The 18,124-nt window shown below is 37.0% G+C and overlaps 1 protein-coding gene across 2 annotated transcripts in view; it reads left to right on the plus strand.

The window, feature by feature from the left end:
- gtdc1 (glycosyltransferase-like domain containing 1) overlaps positions 1–18,124 on the plus strand; it is a 51,797-nt gene that overhangs the window by 26,346 nt on the left and 7,327 nt on the right. For both annotated transcript variants that reach the window (XM_051120116.1, XM_051120117.1), the window contains exons 5-8: positions 6,596–6,691; positions 6,818–7,006; positions 15,515–15,624; positions 16,436–16,580. In XM_051120116.1, the coding sequence (XP_050976073.1) occupies positions 6,596–6,691; positions 6,818–7,006; positions 15,515–15,624; positions 16,436–16,580 (540 nt within the window). The remainder of the gene's footprint in view (positions 1–6,595; positions 6,692–6,817; positions 7,007–15,514; positions 15,625–16,435; positions 16,581–18,124) is intronic.

The raw sequence follows: 18,124 nt of genomic DNA on the forward strand, positions 1-18,124 counted from the left end.
ACTTGCTATTTTGTCCACATGACATATCAATCGTACGTACAGGTTATGATCCGGAGCCGTTTGTTAGTCCAAATAAAGAAGATTAGAAGCCAATGAAAATAAAACAAACTTGCTTTGACAGCGCAGAATACATCGTCTTCTCGACATGATGTAAACACACTAACTTGTGGAAGTGTTTGTGGGCAGGTCAAACTGTTCATATTTTGTGGGCAGGCAGGGATTATGCAAATGTGATACCTAGTGATGTATATCGGTAACAGGCAGAAGATTCAAAAACATAACGAGTTTGAAAAGCAATCAGCAGTCAATGAGAACTCGTTTCGCTATAGCACACACTGTCTGAGAGATTGTTTCTGAGTGCTGTCGGTGCTCATAGAGCGCAGGAGTATTAAACTGAGTTGTTTTTGCCACTTGACAGGTCTTGAACAGTTAAATACACACACTTGTATGTGTCAAAATGCCTGTATTTGCAAGTATCCTCGTAAGCACTGTAATTTAGGTCTTAAGTGAAAGCAAACAGCTGAGAAAGAAAACGTGTAACAGTATATTGGATCTGGGAAGCTCTTAAAGTGACAGCAGTCTGATATTCCTGCTGTCTGTCATTTATGTTAATCAAACAACAAAAGAGAGAGCATCTCTCACTGCTTTTGAATAAATCACTTTTGTAACTTTAATAAGAAGAAATATGTGTTTAATTTACACAGTGAAGAATAGGCAGTGTTTTATGCATTTGATTACTTTATACAATGTATGTCACATTTCTTATTTATTTGTTCTACATTCCTTGTGATTAGTTTCTTATTCTTATTTAATCAGTCTTCAGTGAGATTTTGATCATGTAAGATTTTGGTCATATCGCCCACCCCTAAAAACATAGTCATAGTCATAGGGTAGAAAAAATGATTACAGAATTTTCATTTTTAATTTTGAAAACAACTTCTATCTCACCATGTGTAAAAATGAACAAAAATGAAACTACATTAGGGATGGGTATGTTTTCCTATATAGTTGATATAGTTCTTTGGTGTGCAAAAGCAAACTGAGGGTCTTGCCAAGCACCAAGTAAGAAAAATACATACTTACAATTACAAAAAGACCTTTTGGAATTTGATCATTGTCTGAAAAAACAAAGACCTGAGTTCTCTGTTCTCTACGGACATGAAGTTTTCATTATGCTACCACCTGCTCAGCTTCATCAGTAGTGTTAACAAAAGAAGAGAACATGTAAGCAAAATATAGACAGTTGTAGAAACATGAGCTCATGGCACATGATTGATGTAATTAAAACAAAACTGGGCATTTTTGTGGAAAAAGCACACAAATTCTTATAACTTTTTGATGTTTTGACTTTAAACGTTTCTATCAGCTATCTTCCATTAAGCAAACAGTTATCTCTGTTTAGAATTAGAAATTACATATACTACCCCTGCTAACATCTAACATCCTATTACATGAATTTTAGATGTGATGAACAGCTATGTGCTTGTAGAGGACCAAGATGTCGAGGTTTTGTTTGAAGTGATCAGGCTGTTATGTATCTGCTTCACATGACAGATGTCATGGCTTGTGCAGTTGTGTCAAAATCTGCCCATTCTATGTCAGATTTGGTAAGCCATATGCACATTACATAATACGGAAAGTCTGTCATCGCTAAAGCATTCCACAACCCGATACGATCATACCCATCATCTGCGTTAAATGGAAATGGGGTAAGGCTGTAGTGTCGCTGGAAACCTCTACTAGCCGTCTGTTTGGTTACCTCCTGTGACCTACTTTAGCTGTTTAACTGCATGTCAGTCTTTGTCATTAAAATCTGGAGTTCCATCGCTATCAGAGGTATGATATTTTTCGGTGTCAGTGTCATGTAGAGTAGACTAAAGTCCAGGATGTGTGTCACAGTTGGGGCAGGAAGTTTGGCGTTTGACTAAGAGGTCAGTTGGTAATAATGAACGTAGATGTTAATGTGCAGTAATGACCTTCTCTGTCCACATCTCAGAGGCTCTCTTCAGGTCTCCTGTGCCCATCATACCGGACCTCTTGTCAGGCCACCCTACAGGGCACCCACACTGATGAGACTAATGTTGGCGACGATGCTTTCAGAATGACACACTTGGCCGCATTAAACCTTTGCGTGATCAGTTGCTTTTGCTCAGTTGGCAGAGAGTGTTATAGGGATGTTTCAGGTTTCAGCTCTAATTTAAGCTTAATTGACAGCATTTGTGGAATAATGAATGTTACCACCAAAAATAATTTCAAAAAAGAAAAATAATGGTAACAGCACCATAGCAACTAGGATGCACAGTTTATAGCCATAGTATTTAAATATTGTACGGTACCATTCAAAAAATTGGAGTGGGAAAGATTTGAATGTTTTCTCTTATCTAAGTATCTTATGCTCCCCAAAGCTGCATTTATTTATTTTCTTAGCAATGCAGAAAAAACAGCAATGTTGCAACTATTTAAATATAGTTTAAAATGTAATTCAACGCTGAGATGGCTAAGATGAATTTTCAGGAGTCAGTGTAACATGCAGTGTTGGGTGCAGCTAGTTACTAAGTAATTAGATACTGCAATTGAATTACTTTTCCTTAATGTAAGGGATTACTCTTATTTTTTCTGTAATTTAATTACAGTTACTTCTTATGTAATTGAACTAAATACTGTGTTTAGACTGTAGACTATATACAATACAATACAATACAATAGTGGATTTAACATCAAAATGCCTAACATCAAAGTTTGACCTTAAAATGCATTCTTTTTATGTAACCTTCTCACTTTAAATATTTTGGTGAGTTAATAAGAATATTGGTAACGCTTCAGTGTTTAACTAGTTGGTTATTAGCATGAATATTACTGGGATGTTGGCTGTTTATTGTTACTTAAACAGCACATATTAATGTCTTATTTTGAAGACCTTATTCTAAATCCTTAATCCTAGCCAATTCTTAAACTTAATACTCAACAACTACTTTACTAAGTATTAATAAGCAGTAATTAGAAGTATACTGAGTCAAAGGTATAGTTAGTTCATAGTTAATAGTTAGTTAATAGTGAGAATTGTGCCCTAATCTAAAGTGTGACCACAATAACTTATGTAGTTATCTTTTGTTTATTTGAAAGAATTAAAAGAATGGTTCCATGTCTATCCTTGTATCATTTGTTAACTTGTCGAGGTTTATATAGGATTTAGAAAGCAATTAGTAATACTGTAAGTAATTAAATACTTTTTGGAGAGAGTAATTTGTACAGTAATCTAATTACACTGTTGAATATAGTAATTAACTAGTAATTAATTACTTTTTTAGAGTAACTTACCTAACACTGGTAACATGAGAGTTCATTTTAAAGGAATAGTTCACTTCCAGAGTAAAAATTTCCTGATCATTTATTCACCCCCATGTCATCCAAGATGTTCATGTCTTTCAGTCAAAAAGAGATTAAGTTTTTTTTTAACAAAAACATTCCAGGGTTTTTCTCCATTTAGTGGACTTCAACGGGTTGAAGCTCCAAATTGTAGTTTCAGTGCAGTTTCAAAGGACTCTACATGATCCCAGCCAAGGAATAAGGGTCTTATCCAGTGAAACAGTGGATTTTCTAAAAAAAAAAAAGGAAAAAAAAAAAAATTACAATTGATATACTTTTTAACCACAAATGCTTGTCTTGCACTAGCTCGACTTTACGCATTACGTAGTTAAATTTGGAAAGGTCATGTGTAATGTAAGCAGAAGTGCCAACACAGTATTTACAAAGCGAACGTGCAAAGAAAGTCAGACGCTTTTACAAAACAAAATAAAACCACAATGTTGGACTATTTTGACATGTGACCTTTCCAGCATAATTACGTAATACGTGAAGTCAGAGACGTGCATCGCAGAGATAATGCAAGACGAGCATTTGTGGTTAATAAGTATATAATTTCAAAAAAAAATATTTTTTTAGAAAGTGACCAATTGTTTCACTAGATACTGGGATCGTGTAGAGCCCTTTGAAGCTGCACTGAAACTGCAATTTGGACCTTCAACCCACTGGGAACCATTAAAGTCCACTATATGGAGAAAAATCCTGGAATGTTTTCCTCAAAAACCTCAATTTCTTTTCGACTGAAGAAGGAAAGACATGAACATCTTGGATGACATGGGGGTGAGTAAAGTATCAGGAAATTTTTGTGGAAGTGAACTAATCCTTTAAAGAGAAAAGCGCTCTCTGGGTTAAATATTTGCTATAATTGGCAAATGATGATGTGAACAACTCTACGACTCAAATAACAGAAGGGCTTTAAACAACGAGTCAAAAATGTTTTGGTATTATTCAACATTATGGAACAAATGCTGCCCATTAAGCTTAACTTGTAATGAACCCAGTTCCTTTAAGCTGTCCTGAGCCTCCCAGAACTGCCCAAACTGCTGGAGAAAGTTTGCACATATCACATGTAGCTCTCTCCACTTCTGAGCCGTCGCAATGGCCAACCTCAAGATCAATGGAATTTTTCATTAGCCTGGGAAAAAGAGACCGCTTGTGATTATTGCCAATAAAGGAAATTAGATGAAATGATTTTTGACTTTGATTTTCTTTCCTCCCTCTTTTCCCCAACCATCCTTTCACATTTAATCAAATGCAAGGTAAAAGTCATCACCGAAATTGCGCCTGATTTATAAATAAGCTAATTGGTGGCATTCTCCCTCTCCTGTCGGTGGACACGGCTGTGTTTTTATTGCCTAGTCAAAACCTCCTCATGTAATTTTCAAAATGGCCCTCGAAATGAAATTTTCCTCCCAGCTCGCGAGGCAGCTCCATCGCTCATACCTTGCCGCAACCACCTTCTTGTCATCTCTTTAGTGCAGCTTTATGTAGCCTGGCTCTCCTGTCCACATCTGTTAGTTAATTCATCCATTGCGAAACTCTTCCCTGGCACTTTTATCAATGGCTAATCTAATGGAGGTGAACTGTTGAGTGACTGCTCTCATTGATACTCTGTCTTTCTCAGGGACGTCTGGAGAATAATAATAATGGCACCGCTTCATATTCGAATGGCCATTGATTGCCGCTGAATGCATATTTACTGAAATGGATACGGGATTAGAGCAGTGCGTCTGAAACGACAACTTCAAAAGAGTGAGCGCCGAATGCTCTGCGGACGTTTATTTTGTGGCTTTAACAGCTTTCTTTGAAGGTTCTTCCATTCAAACCACAATTTACCTATCTGTATTTGACTAACGCTTCCCGAACTTGTTTTCATCTAGATGAAAGCGCAGTCAAAATGCACAAGCACATGCACACTTCTGTCCTGTACCCGGAAACACATTTGAGAAGATAAAGTACAAGTGAGAAACAAAAAAAAAAGAGTTTTTGCTTTCTCTTCTCGTATAGTCCTTTACGACCGGTACACAACTAACTCGGAAAAAGTGGGCGGTAGAAGTACACCCAACATTGTGGTGACTCAAGGCGGCCATCTGTACGTAACTCAGAGAGAAACTCTCTTTACACTCGACTGCCTTTACAGCCCCCTTTGTTTTGAAGTCGATGAGTTCTCCAGCACTTGGAAGGATCCATGTATATTATAAACATATTGTGGGAAGTCGTGCTAAATCGGTTAGTAATTCGTCATGTTGTATTACTTCCCTATACCACAGAGACTTTGGATCACCGAAATACACATATAAGTGGCACTTAGGACTTTTATTTTATTTTATTTTATTATTATTTTATTTTATTTTATTTTATTTTATTTTATTTTAATTTTATTTTATTTTCTCTAAATGTATCTTGTTACAGAGTTCTTTCTGTAATGGAAGCTTGCATCAGCAGTCTAGTGTTTGCTATAAATGATCTCCTCATTAATCTTTAGACAATTAAATTGTATCTTGAACTGCGTTTGTCAATGTTTTGACTTTTTTGGACTTTTTCATACCATCATAAAGATAGTGCCGTATATCTGTCATTTCGTAATGCTCACTTAGGGGGAGCGCAAGGTAGGTTATTTTAAATTTTAGCAGTGCCTTCTCTTCAGCTCCACTGCAAAAAATAATAGCGCGTCAGTAAGCATGGGGGAATCTCGCTCTCGAGCAGCTAATTGGCTCGCGTCCATCACACAACCTACAATTAGGAGTCGCGGTGCCGTGGAGGCAGCGCATGGGCTGTGCAGTCGCAGAGAACGGAGAAAGTGCTTTCTGCATTTTATGGATTGCTTTTGGCAGTGAATTATGTGAAAATGTGACTTGTTTTAACTTCTTTAACTTGTAATAATCGTCGTGGTTGCAGAATACATCAGTCTGGTTGTGTGCCTGACATATTTTAAGACCGAGGAGAGAGAAATGCCACATGAGGCCCCTTTTTTTCTTTTTTCAAATGTGGTTTTACTTACCTTTTTTGTTTATTTTGCTCAAACATGTAATGTTCTGACTGGTGCTGCCTATGAATTATTTGCTCCTGATGTTGTTTTTCATTATAGAAATCAACGAAGGTTAGAGGAAAAACAGAATTAGGAATGTGTTTACAGTCATAGTGTGTTTTTCTATTTCTTTTTTTTTTTTAAATAGTTTTCCATAGTTTCTCTTATGTTGTTTTATAGGGCTTTTTTCCCTTTCGTCCTCAGATTCCTCCCTGCACACAAACGTCTCAGGCATTCAGTGCGGTGTGATGATATCCACGCTCCGGCTACTCAAAGCCACGTTCAAACATCAGCTCCAAGGTAACACACTGTAGCACTGAAGACTGTTTATGCATTAAAATAGTCAAGACTGATTACTACTTGAGAAATTATGACATGAGTAAATGATGAGGGCCTGACTAATGACCTTATAATAAACGTCTGCAGTCATCCAGAGCTCACAGTAGACTCTGAGCCACCTGAGAAGATTCACAATGTGGCACGACCACAGCAGTACCCGGAGTCCACAAGTGTCACACCACGTCAGGAGACGTTTCAGAATGAGCCTGTGTCTCACACATGTGGCAATGAGAGAGGGAGACTTCAGCCACTCCGCATAGTCTGGCCACATCGCTGGTAAGACCTTCATGATAACATTAGAAATAATTATTCATCAAGAGTTCATTTAACATGCATTTATTTATGGAAATCTTGATTTAACAAAATACTTTCAATATTTCACTCGTTCTTTTCATTAGCTTTTTATTTAAACTGAATCTTCATTTATAATGAATTTTAATGGCAGTTTCTTCAACTTTGTACAGTTTTGATCTTGTGGACTGGCAAAATATATATAACTTGTTAAAACAAACACTCCCACATCATTTGTGTTTGATAACATTCTGTGGTTGAATGACAAAACTTTTTTGGCATAAAATGGATGACTCTTTGTTATATAAGGCTAATTTCATATCTTCCATTTTTGTATACTTGCAAACTGAAATAATATGTCAGACTTTTGTGAATTTGCTTAAACATGCATTTTCACACAATAAGTATTTAAATGATTTATAATTATTTCTCTCTTTGTTTATATAATCAGAGTTTTTTTTTTTTCTTTTATTAACTTTCATAAGATTAAAAGTCTAAGACAATGGTATAACAATTGAAGATATTTGTGACCCTGGACCACAAAAAGGGTCATAAGGGTAATTTTTTCCCTCATCTGAAAGCTGAATAAATAAGCTTTCCATTGAAGTATGGTTGTTAGGATAGGACAATTTTTGGCTGAGATAATATTTGAAACTCTGGAATCTGAGGGTGCAAAAAAATCTAAATATTGATAAAATTACCTTTAAAATTGTCCACCTGAAGTTTCTAGCAATGCATATTACTAATCAAAAATTTTGATAGTTTTGATATATTTACGGTAGGAAATTTACAAAATATTAAACATGATCTTTACTTAATATCCTAATGATTTTTGGCATAAAAAAAAAATCGACCCATACAATGTTTCATTGGTTATTGCTACAAATGTGCTACTTATGACTGGTTTTGTGGTCCAGGGTCAAATTTGAAAAGCATCAAAATAAATAACTAAGGTATTATAATATATTTCTATCTTTTAAGTGTTATTTGTATCCCTAGACCACAAAACCAGTCTTAAGTAAATGTATTTGTAGGAATAGCCAAAAATACATTATACACAGGTCAAAATGATTAGGATATTAATTAAAGATCATGTTCCATGAAGATGTTTTGTAAATTTTCTACCATAAATATGTCAAAACTTAATTTTTGATTAGTAATACGCATGGCTAAGAACTTCATTTAGACAACTTTAAAGGTGATTTTCTCAATATTTAGATTTTTTTGCACCTTCAGATTCCAGATTTCAAACAGTTGTATCTCAGCCAAATATTGTCCTGTCCTAACAAACCATACATCAATAGAAAGGTTATTTATTTATACTTGATGTATAAATCTCAATTTCAAAAAAATTGCTCTTATGACTGGTTTTGTGGTCCAGGGTCACATTTATTTAACAAAATAAAAAAAAAAATCTGTTTGTTTTTATAAAAATTAATTAATAGAACATTAAAGTGCCTTTAGTTGAAGTGACACTATATGTCATTCAATTGTAGAAACTCCAAAACTTAAAATTTCTCAAAGATTGTTGATCATTTTCATTTAGAAATATTTTTTTTTAACTTTCACTGTTTCCGTTAAACAATGCACTCGCACAGAAATGTAATTTGAGGACGTTGTTTCTCAGCAGACTTCAAACATGTGCGACATGAAAGCGCCTCAAACATCAACCTGTATACAACTACCATTCTGTGAGTTATTTGCTTTGGACTGTCCAGGGAGTTGTTTGACAGTACGGCAGAGGCTTGGAAAATGGATAACATGCTTGTTTTGGTACAACATGCATAGATAGACCACTGGTTCGAAGCAGTTCGAAGCGTGTAACGCGTCCAGCGACCCCCTCTGTGCTTGTGTAATATATTTCAGCATCATCTCATTGTTTCTCAAGTTCAATCTTGGCGAAAGCCACTGTTAGACTATTATCAGTCACATCAGCGTTTGATTCCTTTCAAAAAAATAAAAATAAAAGCGTTTGTATGAACAGAGCCCCAATAGCAGAGATGGCAACAGAAGAAAATGTCTGTGTCGCTGAGTTTTGTTCACAGGGACCAATGGGGGAGGGATGAGAAAATATTTTATTGCCCGCAGGATTGCTCTGTGGTTTTTGTTGAAGTTTAAATATCTTCCACTCCCCATATTTTAGACCTCCTCTTGGCATGAGTGGAAACCAAACAGCATTGTATCTCTACCTCATCTGCCATGGGCTGAGAAAAAAAGAAAGAAAAGTAACTGTTGCTCAAGCCACATATTTCTCCCATGACTCTTTGCTCATCTCTTGGCAGCGACAACATGTTTCCTTACCAAAAAACACCCATAAATCAGATTAACAACCGAAAAGACCACCGGTGTCGAAGTTTGATGCTGGCACGGGGATTGTGTGATGTTTGTTTGTGTTACGTATCTGTCATTCACCTACTCTTGTATCAGTAACAAAAGTGGCCATTGTGTAATCTCTTCAAAACTGAGCAAAACACAGATGGATTAGCGCTGTTAACATCCGTGCCTCGTAAACGTTGGCTTCGGTCCGAGTTAAATTGGGATTTACGCAGGGCGAGAGCTGCTGGAAAAATAAGAAGGGGTTTGGATTATCTCTGACAGTGTGTCCCATTTCGTCCTTTTTTTTTTTTTTTTCCCAGCCTCTCTTTTTGTCATCATCACTGGTTGCAGATTGTTAATCTCCATGTGGCCTGGATAGGTCTTCATCCGTTGGATTACAGGACTGTCTTATTGCAGGCGCTGACCGGGGCGTATGGTCAGAGAGGGCAGCTGTTTGCAGGTGCATGTGATGAGAGCTTAAATTCACTTCCGAGAAGCCCGTTTACCTAAGAGGGTGACTTGTTTGTCACGGTTGCCAACAGGCGCGTGTTCTTTCAAAGACAGTGACTGTAGTACACCATCAGACAGTCACATGGCCTGGCATGGGCTTTCCCTCTGCCGGACCTTTGTCTTTCGGGCGATCGCTCTCCGCAATTACGCAATTTTTTTTTTTTTTTTTCTTCTGTGGCCTGTCTTAAAATCCAGACATATTTGTGCATCTCTCGTTCCTCCCAGACTGTGCAGCGGGCACTAATGACCAAGTAAAAAAGACGCAGGCACTGACGCATCACCACACTGTGCTGGCAAGCGTCGTGACTGGTTCCGCAACTCCTCCTGCGCCCTGCTCATCGCCAGAGCCGTGCCGCTGAGACCCCCATTAGAGAGGGACGGCGCTTGGAAGGACATGATATGTCGGAATTTTGAAAACGGCACAAAGGATTTAAACCCGACTTGCGAGCGGAGGCAGAATTCCAGAAAATGTTTGACTTTTGATGTTTGCACACAATTAAAACTAATGAATCAGGGTCATGTTGGTGTAGAGAAGAGAAAAATAAATCGTTTACTGACAGTCAAAACGTAACCGTAGACATCAGCCCATACATTTTCACATCACATGTATAGTTAGTCCTTTATTAGGACCCCACCATGCACCCATCTCTGTGGGGGAACGGCGAGAACGATCGACACGGTCACGGTTTGTTTTGTCTTGTTTTACCGGAGGCTTTGCCTCTGCTATTTTCAGCTGACCCTAATCAATCCCCAGATAACCGAATCCTGGCTTTCAAGAGCCCCATTAATTAGCCCTTTCGCTTCCTTCTGATTTGAATCCTTTAACGTCATGCTTTTGCAGTAAATAGAGTTTGAATTTTAAAACATGCACCTCATGGGTGCAACTTAAAGGGGAATATTTAATCATAGCTGTCTAAATGAGAGGATCATATTCTTTTAAGTGGTACCGGATGACTGCTAATGAGGATTCGGCGGGTCCCTGCAGAACCCTTTTTTTCGTATTTGTTTTATTTGGTTTCTGTCTCATTGCACTCGGAGGTCAAAGGGTAAGAAAACCCCCCATTTCGGTGTAGGGAAGTAACACATTTATGCAGACATTTTACACTACCACTCAAAAGTTTAGGGTCAGTAAGATTTTATTTATCTTTTTGAAAATAAATTATTTTTTAATAAGTAAGAATGTAATAAATTATGTCAAAAAGTGACAGTAAAGAAATGTATAATGTTACAAAATTCTATTTCAAATAAATGCTGTTCTTTTGAACTTTCTATTCATCAAAAAATCCTTAAAGTATCACAACTTGAGCACCAACTCAGCATGTTAGCTGTTTAGCTTTTTTGCCATTACAGGAATAAATTACATTTTAAAATATATTAAAACAGAAAACCGTTATCTTAAATAATTCATAGTACTACTGTTGTTACTGTTACAGACATTAAAACTTTTACAGATTTACAGATAATTTACTCACTGCCTTTCTTTCTTTAGTCATAAGAAATTATGTTTTTTGAGGAAAACATTTCAGGATTTCTCTCCATATGGTGGACTTCAATGGTGCCCACGACTTCCAAAATGCAAACTTTAAAGGGCTCTAAATGATCCCAGCCGAGGAAGAAGGGTCTTATCTAGCGAAACGATCCGTCATTTTCTAAACAAATTGACAATTTATATACTTTTACTAAAAAGAAAAGGTAAAACAGTGATGTAGGACGATTTTGAAAAAAAATGAGATGGGAGTTTTTCGACCTACCCTAATTGTCTTGAACCGGAGTACACAGAGTTCACGCAGAGCTAGACAAAACAAGCATTTGAGGTTAAAAAGTATATAAATTGTCAATTTGTTTAGAAAATGACCAGTCTTCGGCTGGGATTGTTTAGAGCCCTTTTAATCTGCACTGAATAGCTGAATTTTGGAAGTTCAAACTCGTGGGCACCATAGAAGTCCACTATATGGAGAGAAATTCTGAAATGTTTTCCTCAAAAAAACATAATTTCTTTACGACTGAAGAAAGAAAGACATGAACATCTTTGATGACAAGGGGGTGAGTAAATTATCTGTAAATTTTTGTTCAGGAAGTGAACTTCACCTTCGTTTATTGTTTTAAATAATTGTATAACACATATTTATAATAAAGTAAATACATTAATTTATTATGTATAGTGCTTAGAAAGTTAAGGCAATCTGGATTGTTTTTCTGCTTGTTTTTTTCCATACTTTTCTGAACTTTATTTGGGTCATCCACTCAAGTTTGCCATCTATCATTAACATCTGCAGTAAAAATGCCCCTTAAGTGTAGCTCCTTGCAAGTTTCTAATAATTAATCACTAATATGTTTGTGTTTATTAATCTGCGTTAATGCCAAGACGTCACAGACCAGGCCGCGAGCGCGTGTTAGTGAACTCATGTTTACTCGCGTCTGTGTGGGTCTCCTCTCTTCCAGTTTTGGCGTGTGAGGCACGTTGAGCCCCAGCAATCCCTGCATAACATAACTGACATATTAATTAACCCTCCGCTATGCTGTCAGTAGGAAATAAGGCATCACGGCCGCATGAAGGCTGTTTTAGTTACTAGACTGACAGGCCGGGTAATAGGCATCCCTGCAGTCGCCGTGTCACCTCCCTGCAGGTCAACCAGTCTTAGTCCGGAGGAGGTAGCAATCACATCCACAATGTAGCGAATCAAAGAGGCTGCAAAATTAATGAGGGAATCAACGTCAAGCCATGGGGGAAAAGGCAACATAAAAGAACCGGAAATGAGAGGAAATAAGCCCTCACTAATACCTCATCTAAGGAGATTCCACCCAAGTGGGAGGTGTCTTTTGTCAAAGCGCTTCTGCCCCGGTAATTGTTTTTGACCTTCAACATCGTCATTTTTGTGAAGAGAGCTCTTTCTCAGACAGTATACAGAACGGCAGGGCTGAAGAGCTCAGAGATTTGTCAAAGCCTCTTTTGTGCGACGTCTATGAGCTCTGTAAGGCCGTTGTTCGGTAGCATACCTCCGCTTTATCAAGAGGATGAGCCGCGTGGATCACCACTCGACTGTCAGGGTTTTGAAAGGACTTCAGGCGTGCCGTTCGGGCCAAAGAGAAGGATTTCAAACCCGTTGGTTGGGAGTCGTTGTATTCAGAGGGAAGATTCTGCATCAGATGGGTTGTTAACATGTAGGTTAGCCATGCTAGTCTTTTTGACTGCAGAATAAAATTAGGTCTGTGTCTCACAGTGGAAAAATATGAAATGCACTGAGGGCTTTGTGCACTTTCTTTTTTTTTTAATAGAAAGATTGTGGTCAGTTGATTGATTTTTGGAAAGTGTGTTATTTCTGCCCTAACGTTTTAGACACTCTTATTAAAAAACTACATTCTAAAAAATGCTGGGTTAAAAACAACCCAGCGCTGGGTGAAATACAGACAAACTCAGCGATTGGGTTGTTTTGACTCAGATTTTGGGTTAAATGTTTACCCCACCTTCTGGGTAGTTTTATTTACACAACTATTGCTTAAAATGACTATATTTCTTGCTTAAAAATGACCCAAAATAGGTTGAAAATTAACATTTATTAACATGTTCGATAAATGAACATTTATTAATACTAAATACTGATGCCTCTAGTGTCTGATTTTTAATTTACAACCTATTTTTGGTTCATTTTAAGCCAGACATATAGTATTTTTTGAACAATAGTTGAGTTAAATAAAACTACCCAGAAGGTTGTGTTATAAACATTGAACCCAACTGCTGGGTCAAAACAACCCAATCGCTGGGTTGTTTTTAATCCAGCATTTTTTTAGAGTGTACATATAACATGGCAAGAATACTCTCTGAGCTTCTCCTAGTACAAAATAAAACTGAAATAGCATTTAATAAAACATATTCTTTGAAGTACTCCTAATTTAATCTTATTAAGACCTGTAAAGTGCGCCTTGGATTTAAAGGCACACTTCAGACTTCAGAGTGAACTATTTTTGAGGTAATGAAGCATTGCCAGGGATCGCTGTGAAGCTGCTCACCAGATCTCTTGGCTGAGCTCAGAACTTTAATGGAAGCACACCAGCAATCAGCGGCCTGGCTGGATCACTGTGACAGAACATGTGGCCTCTGCTTCAGATGTGTAATTAAGGTATACGAGCTGGGATTCGAAGAGGAACTTTCAGAACTCTTACCACGCACCTCAAATGTAAATAATTGTATTAGCGTTTCCATTTGTATACACATTCTGAGAAATCAAAAATCAAAAATGTCAAACACTGAAATTTCTTCAGAGCTTGTTTTATCGCATCGCAGATTTTTACCTTTTCTCAGTGTGTTTTTTATTATTTCCACAAAAACATCTGAACATATGTGTAAACATACAAAAGTTGAAGGTCGTTTTAAAAAATAAATCAGTGCAAATGGAAATGGGCTTCTGGCTACAAGATCTGTTTGGATATTTTTTGGTTGCACAAATAAAACATTAGTTAAATAAAGATACTTGTTCCATTTTTGGTCACAGCTAAAGTTCACTTATTAACAGGGTTGCCAGGTCTGTGAAAATCAGCCCAGTTTAGTTTTTTTTCCATGGTTTACCTCCTCACTGGGCATCCTCTTCGTCAATACTGCCTGCAGAGATCACTTTAACCCACAGACTAAAATACAGCCTGCATCAGCAGTGTAAAAGTAGCCCAATTCCTGGGGAAAAATGCAGACTTGGCAACACTGCTTATTAAACAAAACTCTCTATATATTCAGCTTCACATTAAAATTATGTTTTATTTGTTGTGATCATCACAGCATTTAAATGAACCGTAAACCTAAACTTAGAAACGTCTTATAAATGCACACTACCAGTCAAAAGTTTTTGAACAGTAAGATTTCTAATGTTTTTAAAGGAATCTCTTCTGCTCACCAAGCCTGCATTTATTTGATCCAAAGTGCAGCAAATACTGTAACATTTTAAAATATTTTTACTGTTTAAAATAACTGTTTTCTATTTGAATATAGTTTAAAATATAATTTATTCCTGTGATTTCAAAGCTGATTTTTTTTAGCATCGTTACTGCAGTCACGTGATCCTTCAGAAATCATTCTAATGTTAATATGCTGCTCAAAAAATGTTAATTATTATTATTGTATTGAAAATAGCCTAGTAGATTTTTTCAGTTTTCTTTGATGAATCTTAATATTAATGTTAATAATAATTAAAAAATGTTTCTTGGACAGCAAATTAGCATATTAGAATGATTTCTGAAGGATCATGTGACACTGAATACTGGAGTAATGATGCTGAAAATTTAGCTTTGATCACAGGAATAAATTACATTTTAAAATATATTCAAACAGAAAACAGTTATTTTAAATAGTACAAATATTTAAAAATGTTGCTGTATTTTGGGTTAAATAAATGCAGGCTTGGTGAGTAGAAGAGGCTTCTTTAAAAAACAAAAAATCTTACTGTTCAAAAACTTTTGACTGGTTGTGTATGTTAAGAAACATGTCTAAAAATGTTTGTTCTTTTTAACTAGTATTTTAACTTGTGTTCTTATCTTACTATGATTTAGTGATTTTTATTTTCCTTTTTCTGTTAGCATTTTTGTTGCTTTCCTGCTACTAATTAATTTGTAATTAAGTTATTGTTTCCAAATGTGAAATAGAGAGTGTTTTGTTTCTTCTGTGTCTCTCTCTGGCTAAAGGGAACATGACAAAGACCCACAGCTGTTCTTCCAGACCTTACTGAAACTCAAAGAACGACAGCTGAGCTTTGAAGTTTCTGTCCTGGGAGAGACCTTCACTGACGTTCCAGGTACATCATGTGCTGTGGGGATTAGAGACGGGGATATAATAAACAATTATAATGCGATATTGCTTTTCTACAACAGTTCTTTCAGACAAAATGTTCCAGTTCATTTTTCCAACCATACAGTTTTTTTTCCTTCAACCGAATCTGTTTGCTTGCTTACTTTCTTATTTACTTACTTACTGACTTACCTTTCTGTTTCTGCTTTTCAAAGAATGATTTAGTTGTTTGACACCTCTGATGTCATGCACAAATGTTTAACTTTGAAACAAATTTGTTAAGTACATCACTTTAGGTTCAAAGATCGTCTGTTTATTGCACACAGGCAGCATTTTCATTGGCAAAATACACTCCCCATTAGTGGACAATTATGTTTTAATATCTTTCGGACAGTCTTGAGTATTTATGACGTTGTGTTCATTTCATTTATGTGCCCGCACACTCGAACTCTGCCAAAGCTTGACTTACAGGAAACACAATCTCTTATATTGAGATGTGAACTTTTATCGCAGCATAAACAGCTGCAGGACCAAAAGAAATAAACAGATCGTAAAGGTTGCTCATGTTATGAAATTATGTTTACGATTGCTCGGAAGGCAATCACACTGAAACGGTTTTAATCTATTTTGATTTTGCTAATAGAATCACATTATTGATTATTTGTGCCCTTCTCCGTTTTACGTCCAAATTTATGATGACCTTGCTTATTTTATCTCCTCGCAAAATATGACCAAAACTTTAAACATCCCTCTCTCCGCTAATTACTACACATCGATATTGAGGCTTCTGTCCCTTTCTCCGTTCCTTCCCACTATAGACATCTTTTCAGAAGCCAAAGAACAGTTGGTTGACCACATCCAGCACTGGGGTTTCATGCCCAGTAAGGAAGATTACCTCAAAGCGCTGTGCCAAGCAGATGTCGTCGTTTCCACGGCCAAGCACGAGTTTTTCGGAGTAGCAATGTGAGTTTCATCTGCTGTCTGTCACAGAAATATGTTCTCTCCAAACAGAAAGTCACCACAATGGTTTATTTATGTGTATTAGCATAAGTGTCGATTGCTATTTTTATGAAATTTAAAAAACACAACAGCTTTGGTGAATTTACTCATTCATGTTAGTAAATGACCACAGAATTTAGAATAACTTCTGTTTGTTTACTTATGTAAAACAATCAAAGCTGATGCAGAGAGACCTTTCCATCATGTCACATTTGAATCTGAAGATTACCTTGAGTAATTCTCCAAAGAGCAAATAAAACAAGCCCAGAAAAGTGCATGCTGTAATTGAAAGGTTGCTTTCAATCCCAGAGGCCTGTCCTCTTTCACAGTCAGGAGGGTACCGCATGTGTTTTGGAGGGGCCTTTGAAAGCACCACCCTTGATGTGTTCGGCATCGCCCGGATCAATATCTTCAGTCACCTGTGCTTGACTTTTGAAGAGTTTGTTTGATAATGCCCAGGGCCGAGGTAACACTGATCCAAAGTGCACTAGCAGGAGCCTGTGCTACACTGGGGAATTCGGGGAATTCATTCATCCTTGTTCTGTACATTAAATGTATACATCCTATTAGATGACAGCGCTGATGAATCCTCTAGGCCGTGATATCGATTGGATGGAAACATCCTTTGCTTTGCGAGGTAACGGTTTAGACTCGTGTTCCCTCTGGGACTCTTACTCCATACGGCTGAGGTTGTTCTCGATTTCATTAGATCAAAGTCCAGTGGAGAGGAGGAATAAGGAGACTCCTCAGCTGTGTGTGTTTTACGTTTATGTCCTCAGGCGAGTGTTCAAACACTGATTAAACACCTGCTTTCGGCTTTTCTTAATAATGTTTAACTTCCAAAAAACATCTCGTTTGAATTGAGCTGAATATGGGTAATTAGTGCTTGATGTTTGCTTAACTATAAGCATGTGATGAAAATTGAGTTAACACTCTAGATTAGGAAATGCTATTCACTATTAAAGGAATAGTTCACCAAAAAATTAAATTCTGATATTGATTACTCTCCCTCATGTCGTTCCAAACCCGTAAGACGTTCGTTCGTCTTCGGAACACAAATTAAAATATTTTTGATGAAATCCGAGAGCTTTCTGACCCTGCATAGACAGTAACGTTACTACTGTGTTCGAGGCTCAGAAAGGCAGTAAGGACATTGTTAAAATAGTCCATTTAACACCAGTGGTGGAACCATGAAGCTATGAGAATAGTTTCTGTGCTCAAGTAAAACAAAAATGCATTAATTCAACAATTTCTTCTCTTCTGTGTCAGTCTTCAACAAGTATTCAGGAGAGTACCTGGATGCATGTGTGTGATGCTGTTGACGCAGGAGCCGTCGTTCTGATGTTATACCCGGATGCGGTGCGCTTTGTTTACAAACAGATGAATGCACACGTATGCGTGGTACTGTTGTGAATGCGCGAAGATTCTCGTAGCTTCATAACATTACGTTTGAACCACTAATGTTATATGGACTATTTTCACAATGTCCTTATACACCAATTTAGAGT

The sequence above is a fragment of the Labeo rohita genome, chromosome 9 (assembly GCF_022985175.1).
Source record: "Labeo rohita strain BAU-BD-2019 chromosome 9, IGBB_LRoh.1.0, whole genome shotgun sequence".
Taxonomy (NCBI): Eukaryota; Metazoa; Chordata; class Actinopteri; order Cypriniformes; family Cyprinidae; genus Labeo; species Labeo rohita.